Raw genomic sequence first — 15,214 nt, forward strand, 5'->3', positions numbered from 1 at the left:
ACTGAATTTTATACACTAAGGGTTATTCAGAAATACAGAAAATACTGAATTTTTTCAAATTTAGGACAATGACCAGATGGTAGCAGCAAGACAATGGTTTGAACAAAGAAAATAATGTCAACCACAAAACAAATATCTATGTAAAAGGTATGGGCTCTATTGGTTTAAGATTAACATTCACCATCAAAAGAATATAATATTTTTTCTTCTCTGTATAGTCTTTTAAAAAGTGTATTTTATTTTAAATAAATCCTCCAACATGAAAAGAGTTTATAGTCTTAGCTTGGAAGAAGGCTGTGCAAACTACATACTTGTCAAAAGTGTGTCTGTGTAGCTCAGCAACAGTTCCCTATTGGAAATAATATTTTCACAATGGTTGCTGAAATGCCTTTGTCTGTCTCAAAACTTAGTCTCTTCTTTTTTTCTCTCTTGATCCCACCTAGGCTTTATTAATAGCTCTCTTCATTTTTATCTTCCCAAATCTTCAGAATATCCATCAGCCCCTCACTAGTATCTGTCTAATCCCATTTCAGCTCCCATTTGAATACTATAAGAACTATACTATTCTTGATCTTTTGTAAACCACTATCTATAAAGATGAAGTATGAGAAGTTGTTGACTATCATGGAGCAATTTTCCCATTTAGACTCTTTATGAGAAATTCAAATGACTTATGTATGAATTGCATCTCTCTTCATAGTGGGTACTTGTTGGTCACTACTTAAGATGATGTAGATTTTCCCAAATTTATCTGTTCCATCCTTAACTACTGATTTTTAATCAAGTAACCAACTGATTTAGGGGCTACCACAGCTGCTGGATTCTGGTGTCAACAATTCCCCTTTTCTTTTGTCCCTTCTGCTCTATCTTGTGCTTAGTTTCTCTAACTTAGACTTTTCTGTTGTCAGTTTCGCTGATTTTTCCTAGTGGCCTTCCCTTAGCAACTCCTTCACTTCTTCAAGGTCCTCTTCTAATTCCTCCAGGGCTGACTCCATTGCTGCCATTTCTAGGGGTAATTTGAATTTGAACACCTGGATACACATAAGGGATGGTAGGGACTCCATATTGTACTGAACACTGATCAATTGTCCTAGTGCAGATTAGGCCTGTGCAAATCCCCGAGTCCCCACTTCTGTCATGTTCTATGTAGAGTTGTTGTTAATGTTTTCTTTAATCTCAACATGCAACCAAAATCAGTACCAATGTGTTGAGAAAAGAAAAATAACACACTAGATATCTTAACTTATCTTACAAATCCTATAGATACAAAAATTATGTCAAGAAAATTAATAACGACCTGTGGATATACAGTAGATTTAAAAAAATGAAGCTAAATGGATTCAGTTTTCTAGGTACTACATAATTAGGGTCGAAATTATAAGAGTTCTTTAGAAGAATAATGCATAGGACATAAATGAATGCTGTTTGGAATTTTCATTTTTAATAAAGATATAGATACAAACTCAACATCCACTCAATTTTCAACAATGCTTTCTGAGTATACGCATGAAATTTAATGGCCAAATTCAATGGCTTCTTTTTCAGTCTTTACTCTTTTTGACCTCTTTGCATTATTTGACTCTGTCGGCCCAATTTCCCTTTTCTTCCCTGGATTATGAGATACTTTACTCTCAAGGTTCTCCTTCAGTTTTCTTTCCCTTAGGGAATCATATCTGCTCATAAGCTTACACTCCTTACTCTAATATTCAAGGCCCTTATGATCTGGTCACAGCTTACCCCATCAGTTGCATGGTACATGATTCACTTTCATAAGTTACAAGTTCAGGGCGAAATGTTTTTCAGGCTCCTGTTGTTCCCTAACCTCTCTTGCAACTATGTGCATAGAATGGCTTACCCTTAAAGATCTTGGTTTGTCATTTGAAGATTTTAGGGATCATTTTCCTTCAGGAACACTTTCCTGATTCTATAGCTAGAAATGATATTTCATAATACTTTGGACTTTACTATACTCTTATTATAACTTGTGCTATAGTGGCTCTACTAGATTTTTAAGAGATTGAAGGGTGATGGTTATTTTATGCTTCTTCTATTAAAGCCCAGTGCTTTGACCCTGGGCAAGTCACTTAACCCCCACTGCCTAACTTTTCTGCCTTGGAACCAAAACACAGTATGGATTATAAGATGGAAGGTAAGAGTTTTTAAATAAGAAAAGCCCAATGTTTCACTGTCATGGGTAAGCCTTAGCAGTAACAGTAGTAAGGCCAGTCATTTATTCTGTCAATGATTTCTTTGCTACTCTGAATGATGCATATAAACTCATAATGTTAATTGTTAAATTTCATAATGTAAGAAGGAAAATTTATACTGTTTCTACAATGGATAACATTCCTCTAGATTATGAAGATTCTATGATCCACTAAAATCACAATTCGGATGCTTTAATAAAATTAAAAATAGAACTTCTTATTTTTCCTGTCAAATCAAGTCATACTTTAGGCAAACTGTATTGAACCTATGAGATAGTCTTAAGCTCTACTGTTATTGTTGGTTTATTAGCTTACGTAGGTTTGGGACTTCTTTGATGTATTTACACCATTTTTTACCTACTGACTGTTTATGTTTGAAGACTGAAAGAGCTCAGTTAAAAAACCTAAATAATGGCTTTGTTGAAATATTTTGTAAATACTTTAAGTTTTCTTCAAACATGCCTCTAGCTAACTACTTGAAAATATATTTCTATTTTTAACTTGCATACCTACATGATGAATACTAATCTGCTCAGGGACAATCTATAGAGCTTAAGTTATGAATAAAATATAACTGTCTACAAAAAATGGAGTTGATAAGAGGCAAAAAATTTTGCTATAAAGCTCATTCATGCTTAAATGTGATAGTGTTTTAGCAAATGGTTACAGAAATAGGTATTGGATTTTTGAACTAGAAATGTTAAATGTTAAACAATGAGCTTTTAATTGGTAAAAAGAGAAAACTATATATTTCAAGATGTTAAAAACAAATGGTATTTTGAAAACATTAAAACTTATATATCCACAAAAACAATCACACTTATCTATATAGGGTTAAAACTTTTTAGTTAACATATCTTAAGACAAATGACCTCTACTACCATATTAAGAGGGATGTGATTTATTGCTTATAAGCTGCTAACATCAGATTAGCCATTATTAAATTGAATTATTAAAGAATAATTAAAATAACTACAAATGCATGTCACTGTGCCAGACACCACAGCTATGAAATTAAGCAGAATTCTCATTCACTGTTTAATGTATAAGATACACAATACTGCTGAACAAAGGTAATCAACTGTTTCTTATCTAGTCATAGGGAACTGAGAGAGTACATCCAAATTAAATACAAAGGGTATACCTTAAAACCTCACATTTACTTTTTATTTTAAAATCCTACTCAGACTCTAATCCCCACTATCAAAATGATGATAATTTATCAAAGGTATCAATGACAGAAAAAAATTATCAGAATGTCTACAGTAAAAGCTAGAAAGATGAAAAACAAAGGGCTTGAACAATTGGTAGCATGGAGCAATCAGTCCCCAAATGTTTAAATTTGAAAGTAAAACAAACATTCTAAATGTGTGCAATGTCAACCAGGAGTGTTCTAATCTTTTTTCTCTCAGAAAGGACATCAGCTATGTATTATCTTTTGAAGAGGATAAAGGAAACTGCTAGCTATATAGTAACTGCAAGACAGTTGCATTCTATTGAATTATAAAATTAGTAAAACAAAAAGTCTGGCTAGTCTTTGATGCTATTATAATATTATAATTAGGCATCAGCCCTGAAATTGAAATGTCTTTTGAAGAAGCCCATTTGTATTGTAAGAATAGGGTGCCAGTAAAGCATGAAATAAGAATTTAAGGTGATTATAGTAGAAAATGTTTCATATTAACTGCTTTACACAGCTAAGAGTGAAAAAACAGTATGTAATATACATGAAAATATTATTAATATTAACCTTATTAATGGACATTATGAATAACAACTCATATTATGTTAAGTATTAAATATAAAAGTTAAAAATGAAAATAAAAATTATTTAATTGAAATAAATTTTTAAAAAAGGAAAAAAAGAAAAAATCTTACTTTAAGGTTTTTACAAATCTTACCTTAAACTTGTACTTTGTGCTACGTCTAAGATTTTTCACTGTGTAGGCAAGATCCTCTCCATCATATTTAGGCTTGAAACCATATCCCTGTTAAAAGATAAAGTTAACATACATACACATATATACACAATGCTTTTTAATAGTGGAAAGAGGAAGAATAATGGAAAAGGACTTATTATTATTTGTTTTTTTTTTAATGTTTTGAAAGTTCAGAATTGCAAGTTTAAACTTTGTTTAACGTTAAACCTTTTAACCTTGGAATAGATTGGACCATTTTTCAATCCTAGGGGAGGAAGTGGAGTAGGCAGGGGAAAGCCTAGTAATTAGTAAAGTAGGTCATAATGAGAAGATCTGTGCTTTGGGAGGAATGAATTAGGATGAGGGGAATAACAACTAAATAGAAACTCTGCTATTAATTGAGACGTTTCTTACAATCTCATTGGTGTGGTCTAGAAGGATCATTTAGAGTGTGCATTTAAAAAGTGACATTTTTTTCTAAATACCTACTACCACTATTGCTACAAAGTCCTACTTTGGTGTGAAGGGGACTTTGTTTTCTCAAAATTCTTCCCAACTGAGAGCAAACTCTAGAAGATTCTACCAATCTAGAGAGGAATTGAGTATGGTCCCTATGACACACTTAAATTCTTGCTCCCAAACCAACTTAGCTAAATATAGAGATGATCATCAACAGTAACTGGCCACTATGTAAGGAATTCTTTGGCCACAGCAACCCATGATAGGAAGAAAAACAAAATAGCCCTCAGTTCTACATAGTATTTTTCTGCTTTTGCAAATGTCATGGCAGAATGAAGTGGGAAGGGGGAGGGGAAAGAGAAGAAAAGAGGTGGTTTAAGAATTGCAGTTTTTAAGCTATCTATAAACAAATTTAACTATGGGCACGCTCAATGTAAGATAATATTATAGTCCAATGACAAAATGACATTTTTGGAACAAGTGAATCTTGTAAATATTGGTATCCTCATGGTAATTGCACCAGATGACAGTTTAAAATTTTCTTTTAGGACCAACAAAGGAACTGGTAGGGTCAGTTTCATCATGTGCCCAAAGGAAACATTATTTTATGGAATGTTGGGTTATCTTATACTTCAGTGCTTATGATGCAAAATAAAGTTCAATGAAAGTAAAATTATAGATTGTGTGTCAATGCCTACTACAGAGGATGAAGAGGGAGTAAAAAAATCTATATAGAACTGGGTAAGATCATTCAAACCAAGCTAACGTATACTTTGATACTTGGTGAACAAGTGTAAAAGTGGGCACAGGATGGTTAAAAGATGTGGGAATGTATGGTTTAGGGATTATAGCTTACTCAGGTAAGTATCTGAGGAGCATTACAAATAACACTTACATGCCAATATTTGTTGAAGAGAAACGAAAATGACAAAAGTTCTACAAAGTTAATAAAATCTAAACTTATTCAAGAAATACTGCAATAAGTAATGCTGTCAATTATGGCTTAGGATTTAGAAATCAAAGAGGTCAAAGGTTTACAGATTAAACAAAAGCTTTGTATCTACAAACAAAAATACTTTCAAGGACGGTTTGGAGGTATTAAAGCTGGCAAGCACTTAATCGTATTATTAAAAAAATGAAACCAACAGTATTTTAGAAACAATTTACTGATGTGAGTCATTTTGAGTCAGCTGACTAAACATATTAGTGGAAATCAACTTCAAAAAGTAAAAAAGATGAAAAGATATCATCACGTGTAATTTAAATAGGTCCAATCTGATTTATCTGCATCAGTCCCCGATGCCTCAAATCAGGAAATAGATAAAGAAACAGATACAACACAGACTATCACCATTTCCTACAAAACCACAATCTCAGTCAACAAAAAGTCCTTGCTAAGAGGAGAAATGTGATAGGTAAGGGAACAGTATCAAATAAGATTCAATCATTATTAACATCAAATCAGGTATAAAACAAGGAGCCACACTACTGCCAAAGATGTTTACTAGTATCATATATGATGGCAGGTATAAAAATAAAAGTATTACCTACAGATTTGCATGTTCTTCTAGATATTTCTTTATTTTTTTTTGGATGACATGCTGAATATGTACCTCAAGTTCTAAAAACACTACAGAGGTTCTCAAGTGGGATTTTGAACCACTTAAAAAACCCCTGAAATAATTAATACAAAAATTCAAGTGGATAAAGAACAAAACATTATGATACAGTTTGATGGTCAGTTCATCTCCTGTTCCCATCACTGTAAAACAAAAAACAGACACATATGCACAAAACCTCATATAAATGTCAATAGGATTTGTGGCTGGGCTGAAGAAATGGCTAAGGAATATATTTAATTTTTTTTAAATTATGCACCAGATCTAGCTGTTTAGTGTCCAAATCAAATTGAAGTCATGGTCCTCCAAACCCAGCTACGATGGTCTGGACACGTCATCCGCATGGACCCACAGAGAATACCAAGACAGGTATTCTATGGTGAACTGTCAGCTGGACTCAGGAAACAAGGCCGACCAAAGAAAACATTCAAGGATCAGCTAAAGTCCAACTTGAAGTGGGCTGGCATTACACCAAAGCAACTAGAACTCGCTGCCTCTGACAGAAGCAGCTGGCGAACCCACATTCACCATGCCGCCACCACCTTTGAAGATGAGCAACGTCGACGTCTTGCCACTGCACACCTCCAACCAACCGCACCTCCCGTAACAACTGGCGTCCATGCCCCATGTGCCACAAACTTTGCCCCTCAGTCTTTGGGCTTCAAAGCCACATGAGGGTACATCAATAGATGATAATGCACAGACAATCATCATTCTCGGTCACCAAGAGACTACATAGTGTGCTAAAAAATGAATGTCATTTCAAATATTTAAAAACATACAGTTACAAAATATACAATAACACTTACTGATGTCTCTTCTTCCATCTCTAAAATATATGAGATTCCTTCATCTGATGGTGTTCCTGAGGGTTTACTCCACTGTAAGGACAACCAAGTAACTCCAGCTTTAATAAGTGTGGGACTTGCTGGCATGGAAGGTGCACTGCCTGATGTATGATATAAGACTTCTTCACTAAAGCCACTATTATAAACAAAAAATATTTGTATTGAATGGAAGGAACTTGAAACATTCTTATGTAACTTAAGGATTAATGATGATGACTGATGAAGATTGTAGTAGTAGTAATACCTTAGATTTGATCGTGATCATCTGCTGAATGTAAACTTTAATAATATCCTTTTATTCATGCTTTTCATAATACATCATTCCACCTTCCAGCTCTGACTTTGTGCTGGCTGTATTCAATGTATGGAATGCACTTCCCCTTTTCTCTTTATTTCCTTCAAGACTCAACCCAATCACCACCTTCTACACAAAGCCCATCACTTTCATAGCTCCAACTAAGTAAAATATTTTAAAGATACAACCTTTGGGGTAGTTGTAGACTCATATGATACTGACACCACCTAATAATTTTAAAGAATTTTCCTATTTTCAGGGTACATTCAAGTAATTCCATCTATATAATTTCTGAAAAATAAATTATCAATCACTGAAGTCTTAAGTCAACTATGAACCATTTCTACCAATCAGTGCCAAATTAGATAATCAATTTAGATGTCTAAAATTCATTTGAGTATTACTTTGGGACCTCTATTTGCTTTATTATTTTTAAAAAAACTCTTACCTTCTGTCTTAGTATCAATAATATGTATTGGTTCCTAGGCAGAAGAGCTGGAAGGGCTGGGGAATGGGGGTTAAATGACTTGTCCAGGGTCACATAGCTGGGCAGGGTCTAAAGTCAGATGTCAACTCATGACCTTCCATCTCTAGGCCCAGGCTTGGCTTTCAATCTACCTCTACCGAGCTACCTAGCTGCCCCCCACCCCAAGTTTGTTTTATTCTAATGCCTCACTGGGAATGGAAGCAATCCTGGGTCCTTAAGGCTATGTTAAATAAAGCAACAAAGGAGTAGCCTATTTAAATATGGAAAGACTCACCACCAGAGGGTTGGTGATAAGTCACAAATTTGGGGGCTAGGTAGGGATTGGGAGTTGGGAAGAGAACTTTATTAAGTATAAGTACTTTATTGCCAAAATATGTTCTTGTTTACCCAAGCAAGAGCCATTTTGTCATTACTAGAAATTTGAAAGCAGGATTTGCTCCAGATAATTTGCCTTGTAGAAGACTGAAAGGTAATTTTCTATATTAGTTTACATAATATGACTTACCTTGTACCCTTGTCATTTTTGGCTGCTAGTCTAAATTTGCAACCCATTGCTGGTGATAATTTAGTAATCCTAAATTGCTTCTGTTGGCCAAAGTAACACTGGCAAAATTCTCCATTTCCTTTCCCCTAAAATGAAGGGAGTGAACATATTTTGCATATTATTACAAAAATACAAATAAACAACATTAATGAAAGCTTACTGAGTAATTAGTAAGACACTACAAATCAAATGTGTTTTTATAAAAGTTACCTACAAATCTTACAAGAAAGCAACGTTACTTGAAAAGTTCATTATCTGATAGTCCAAATTTAAATGAAGGTTTGTATTATATTACTTTGGGGGAAAATCAAGGCACTGTCTAGTTATAAACTAAAGTTCTTTAGGAGAATCTAAACCAATGAGTTTAGGAAAATAAGCTCTAGATTTACAATAATAAAAAGACTTTAACTAAATATATGAAGAAGCCCTGTGGGAGAAAATTCTTACTAGTTATGAGGAAATAATAGAGGAAATTTTGATGCTAAGAAAACTGTTCTAGTTAATGAGAAGAAATTATTACCTTATCTAATCATACACATGCCATTGCTAAGCTGGCCAAGGAGCACTGAAGGTTTGTTATATACATTTTAAAAATATGTTTTAACTGATTTAAGTCCAACACCATGAAAAGAAAAATAATGACAAACTTCTCCTCTGATCTACTAGATTTAGATAAATATCAATTTTATGGCTTTCAATCATCTATCAGAGGCTTATGTTTTAATTTTTAAATGGATGTGTTTTTCTATTAAGAGATAATTAGTATACATTTTTTGAAGTCAGACTACATAGACCAAAAAGAGCCCCAAACCATGCAAATAAAAGAAAGCAGAAGGAAAAGAACAGAAAATACATTAATAAAGAGGGCAGAAAAGGCAGAAACAAGTATATGTGTATACACACTCACCTAGGTCTAACTAGACATTGTAGAATTTTGCAGTTCAGTAACATGTACCTTAGATACTAAAAGTGGTAGTGAAGTAATTATAATAAGATTATCCTTAACTTAAACCAATAAACTTAGTTTCATTATGTCAATGAAATACTATTACAAAAAAGTATAAATTTTTACTAGCAAGCAAAATGACACGTTCAAATTTATAAGGAGAAAATTTTTATGCTTTTATAGACACAAAATGGAGGGAAAAGGTAGTAAAACGCATGTTATATGTAAAGAAAGGGCTATGCCTGGCCAGCCATGGTCTCCACGTCAGTGTAGAGCCTTCTCACTAGGAAGATGAGTAGTTTGAAGCTTTGCAAAGGAAGCTGTAGGCACTGAGTCTGAGCTTCGTCAAGTGAATTAAGAATGGGAAACAGAAGAGTCGCAGAGGTCTAGGATATGGCTGATTATTACTACTGTGAAAATGAAAATTAAAACTACTTAAATGAGCTAATGTACTTGAGATAATCCACTCTGCAGCCCCATTCTCACCTCTATAGCTTTAATCAAGGCTCTTTTTACTGCCTTCAAATCTACCATCCTTTGTATTTGGTAGCTTCTAGACAATGCTTTTGCTGCTGCTGCTTCTAGACTCTTCTGCCAAACTAGGATTAAAACAACTTTTTTTTTTTTAAACAAGGTCAAGAAGGGTTGTACTGCAAGAGAAGTGTGCCAGCTACAATGGAAGGGTGGCTTTAGCAAATGTAGTAGTACAGAAGGAGTTGCAAATTTTAAGCAGTTATGCTTTTATACACCAAACACTGCATAAAAACTCTAATAAATTCTTCAAATGAAAATAAAAGTGGAATAATATGAATACAGGACTTCATGCTATGATATTATTCACTGGATGCCCAAGTTTACAATATACCAAGCTTTAAAGACATGGAATCTCATTATTTGATTTAATCTGAGGAAATAAATTATTACTAGCATTGACTTACCTCATCCCATTCTAAAAGGTAATTTTGGATCTTAGAACCATTGTCACAAGGTGCCTAAAATAGAGAATAATTAAAAATCAGAACCTTGACAAAACTGTATTGTGATATACTAATATGAAGAATTTGTCAGAGCCAAGTGTCAGGATCTTTACTGACAGAAAATGTACAGAAAACAAAAAAGTACAAGGTCTTTTGGATACTTTTTGAAGAAGAGCCAGGTAGGCAGCATGATGGTTAGATTATTGGACTTGAGAGTTAGGACTTATAGAATCTACCTTGGATATGTATTAGTTGTGTGACCCTGGGCAAGTTCTTTAAACATTCTCAGCCTCCGTCTCCTCATCTGTAAAATGTAGTTAACAATTACATTTACCTCCTAAGATAATTATGAGGATCAAATGAGATAATACATGTCTGTGCTAGACAAATCCTAAAATACTATTTAAAAGTTAGCTATTATTAAGAAAACAAGGTTTGGAAGCAAAGGCATAGAGGTGGGAGGTATGATGTTGTATCCAGGAAATAGAAAGTAAGTTTGGCTACAGAGTATTATGTGCAAGAAAATAACATATAGTCAATCTAGGAAAATAGGCTAAAGTGAAATTATGAAAATTAAATGGCAAGGGAATTTTTATTTTATCCTAAGGTCAATGATAAACTATGGAAGTTTTTTTTAGCTTTTTTTTTAATAGGACTAACAAGGATTGAAGTGTACCTTAGGAATAAATATCAATTATGTGGCTGTGTGGCATATAGATTGTAGAAAAAATATACAAGGTTCAGGGAGACCGATTAGGATCTATAGTGTACAAAAATATTTATAACAGCTCTTTTTGTGGTGGCAAAGAAGTGGAAATCAAGGAGATATTGATCAAGTTGTGGGAGATAATTATAATGGAATATTATTATGCTATAAGAAATGACAAGCAGGATGACTTCAGGAAAACCTGGACTTACATGAACTGATGCAAAGTGAAGTGAGTATAAGCAGGAGGACATAGTGCTTAGCAACAACAATATTGTACAATGATCAACTGTGAATGTGATCCAAGACATCTTCAAAGAACTCATGATGAAAAATGCTTTCTACCTCCAGAGAGAGAACTGATGAACTCTGAGTACAGACTGAAGTACATATTTTTTACTTTGTTTTTTTTCTTGGTATGTGTGTTTGCCACTTGGCCAACATGGAAATGTTTTGCACAACTCCTGATGAATAATGTATATGCCAAATTTCCCTTCTCTGTGGGCATTCTCTATGGGAGAGGGATTGCAAGACAGGAGAGAATTTGGAACTCAAAATGAATACTACAAATTTAAAATAAAAAGAACAAAAATAAAAATCTCCAGGAATATAATCTAGTATTTTACAGCACTAAAAACTAATTTTGCTTTCATTTAATATTAAATCCTCACAAGCTTGGTTATCTGACTTCCTAGACTCAAACAGATTAGAAGCAGCAAATTCATTGGTGTAGATGAAATGAAAGTAGCCCAGGAGTGACAGCTGCATGCCTCACAGAAGATGAGCCAGGAAAAACTAAAAATCAGACATCAAACTGAGATCCTTATTATAGTGCAACTCAATAATAAATGCTTATAATAATGAAAGGTTATCAAGAATACATTAAAGCATGCTAAGTAGTCTCTGTTGAAAAAAGGATGTGTGTGTGTGGGCAGCTGGGTTGCTCAGTGGTTTGAGAGCCAGGCCTAGAGATGGGAGGTTCTAGGTTCAAAATTGGTCTCAGACATTTTCTAGCTGTGTGACCATGGGCAAGTCACTTAACTCCCATTGCATAGCCCTTACCATTCGCTCTTCTGTCTTGGAACTAATACAAAGTATTGATTCTAAGGTGGAAGGCAAGGGTTTTAAAAAAGAAAAAGGATGTGTGAGTAGCTATAACTTAATACTTCATTTTTTAGACATCACCGAGTTTATTCATATATAATATGCATGTACTTCATACCAATTCTTATTTCTTAAAAATCAATTTTAATGGAAATCTTTCTAATACAGATTTGTGGCTTCTAAAACTGAGGATATTGAACAAAACTGAACTTATTCTTGATGCCTGAGGTATAGCATTAGGAACTGCTAATGATTATAACAGGTTGCTAGGCTATAGGGATGAAAAATAATGTGATGTGGCAGAAGGTATGGTAAAGACAAAATCAGGTGAGACCTGGATTTGAATCTAGTTCTTTACCTTTGGGCTAAAAAGCACTTTACCCTTTTCTGATTCTCAGCTTCCTCATCTATAAAATGCAGTTAATGATAATTTTAGTCCCTCTTTCATAGGGTTGCTGATAGAAACAACTGAGGTTAATCAGTGGAAAGTACTTTGAAAATCTTATACTATATAAATGTTGGCTATCACTTTTTTTGGTTTTTAATTGTTTTTAAAATATTCCCAGGATTACATGATTCTTATTGTCTCCCTCCCCTCTTCCTTCCCTCCCTCCCTTCTGGAGGTAACAAGCAATTCCATTGGGTTACACATATATTATTGCTCAAAACCTATTTCCATATTATTCATTTTTGTAATAGAATAATCTTTTAAAATCAAAACCCCAAACCATATACCCATATAAACAAGTGATAAATTCTATGTTTTCTTCTGCATTTCTACTCCAATAGTTCTTTCTCATAAGTCTCTCAGAATTGTTCTGGATTATTGCATTGCTTTAAGTAGCAAAGTCAATCATATTTGTTTCAGTTATTGTATATAAAGTTCTCCTCCTGGTTCTGAACTTATTTCACTCCGCATCAGTTCATGTAGGTCTTTCCAGGTCTTATAGAAATCCATCAATTCATCATTCTTTATAAGCACAATATTGTATTCCATCACTATCATATACCACAAATTGTTCAGTCATTCCCCAATCCAGGGACATTCCCTAATTTTCCAATTTTTTTGGCTATCACTTTTTATGCCATCCAGGGTTACTAAAACATGTAAGTTAATATAATAAATGGCTTAAAACTCTATCTATTTTTGAATTTGTGTTTCTCTTTTACAATTTTTCTATCTCCTCTCCCTTATCAGACATTGATAATGCTGACTTCTAGCAGTTGCTGTATAAGCTAAACCATCTAATTTGTTGTTTATCTTTGATGAGTTAGGCAATCAGATTAAGAAGGTCCCCAAAAAGGCATCTAAAATAATTACTAACCTCAAGGTAGTTATTTATCAGTCAAATAAGCTAAATTTATATAATGCATATAAATAATAAAACAGGGCATAAATGAAAACTGTAATAATTAACTAGACCCCTCAGAAACATGTCCAATGAATCAGGCTATAAACACAATCAAATACCTTTAAGGCACTCTTACAGGATCTTTAATGTATGGGTGACAATGTTTCTGAAATAATCAGAGGACAGTGATCAAAGACTTCTTTGTATAGCCAGATCAATGCTGATTAACTTAAGAAATTAGTATTTTCTCAATCAGAAATACCAAAAATTTCAAAAGCAATAAAAACAAATGATCTTAACTGTGGCTTCCATCTAGGGCATGCAGGCAGCACATAGCACGGCACTGTAGAAACAGTGCTGAATTTCAAGTCAGAGGGCCTAAATTCAAATCCTAGTTTCCTTATTTACTATCTGTGCAACTTTGGGGAAATCACTAAGCCTCTCTTGGATTCAATTTTCTCATCGATAAAACAAAGAGGTTGCACTGAATGGTTTCTGAAGTCCCAACTCTAGATCTATGATTCTGTGAGGCCATGGCTGAAAAAATAACTTGCAACTAAACCAAAGAAATACTGCTCTTTGGTTTTTATAAACAGTTCTCACAGATTATAGGAAGGATTTTTATTCTTTTTTTTCTGCCTAATTTTCATATGTGCATTGTGTAGACAACTGCTGGTAATGTCTTAGTTTTTTGTCTCACACTCATATACATTTAACAAAAGCAAGAGAAACAACATATTGAAAAAATGAGGAATAGTTATATGTACACATATATGTATCACTAACTAGAAAAATATGATATCTTTATATTTTGTCTCTTCCAACAAACAGATTTCAATGCTTTGTATGAAAGCACTCAATTTTCCATCTAAAAAACTTTTTAAATGGCCTTACCTTCCATTGCAATGTGAGTGAGTTTTTGGTTCGATTGGCAATTCTTGGTGGATTGGGTATATCTGGTTCACAGCTCAGAGTGGTAAAACTTTCAGCTTCTGAAGGGTTTCCCTTTATGGAATGACACTCCGCTTGTATTCTAAAATAGTAAAATAAGTAATTTACTTAGAAGAATTCTTCTTTGATTCTTTTCCTAACAATATTCTCCTTAAAATACTTAAAAGATATTTGTTTAAGAGTTAATTTTATACAAATGTCAGGAGATAACAAGCTTTTTTCATAATTATTAAATTGTGAGTAAAACTCGGCAGATTCCATATTGACTAATGTGCCCTATAAATTGCTTATTTGCACATTAGAAAACTAAAGTTAAAAAAAAAAACCCTTTTTCAATGAAAATACAAGAATTTTCAAAATTTTTACTAACAGAAGATTCCATTTCAGTTCTATTTTCACACCAAAATGAAAATTTAAAATGAGGCTCCTTTCTGGGAACTTTTTCCCAAAATGTCATTTACTAAATTAGAAGAAAATAATTAGAGTGACTCACTTTGCATGATAATCTGTTGCTGGTTTGAGGTCCTTTACAGTGACACTTGTTTCTTTTCCACTGGAAAAAAAAATGACCATTACTTTAATATTCTGTGGCATATCCTTATCATTATATTTTAGTTAAAAAAAACCTATATAGAAAAATATTCTTCTGAGTCTAATATATATAATTAAATCTGCATGACTTACTTAGAATTTAGATAATTATGAGTTGTGCTGAAATTTACTTATGTACTCCAAAGATAGTGTTTCACATGTAGATTAACTACTTTTAAGCAATTAGATACTGGATGAAATGCATTAGT

At 33.4% G+C, this 15,214-nt stretch overlaps 1 protein-coding gene across 7 annotated transcripts in view; it reads right to left on the minus strand.

The window, feature by feature from the left end:
• Positions 1-15,214, minus strand: part of FNDC3A (fibronectin type III domain containing 3A) — a 191,382-nt gene that overhangs the window by 40,026 nt on the left and 136,142 nt on the right. For all 7 annotated transcript variants that reach the window (XM_016421933.2, XM_007495421.3, XM_056794841.1 and 4 more), the window contains 6 exons: positions 14,908-14,967; positions 14,358-14,496; positions 10,263-10,316; positions 8,340-8,464; positions 7,014-7,188; positions 4,109-4,195 (listed from right to left, as the gene is read on the minus strand). In XM_016421933.2, the coding sequence (XP_016277419.1) occupies positions 4,109-4,195; positions 7,014-7,188; positions 8,340-8,464; positions 10,263-10,316; positions 14,358-14,496; positions 14,908-14,967 (640 nt within the window). The remainder of the gene's footprint in view (positions 1-4,108; positions 4,196-7,013; positions 7,189-8,339; positions 8,465-10,262; positions 10,317-14,357; positions 14,497-14,907; positions 14,968-15,214) is intronic.

The sequence above is a fragment of the Monodelphis domestica genome, chromosome 4, assembly GCF_027887165.1.
Source record: "Monodelphis domestica isolate mMonDom1 chromosome 4, mMonDom1.pri, whole genome shotgun sequence".
NCBI classification, from domain to species: domain Eukaryota; kingdom Metazoa; phylum Chordata; class Mammalia; order Didelphimorphia; family Didelphidae; genus Monodelphis; species Monodelphis domestica.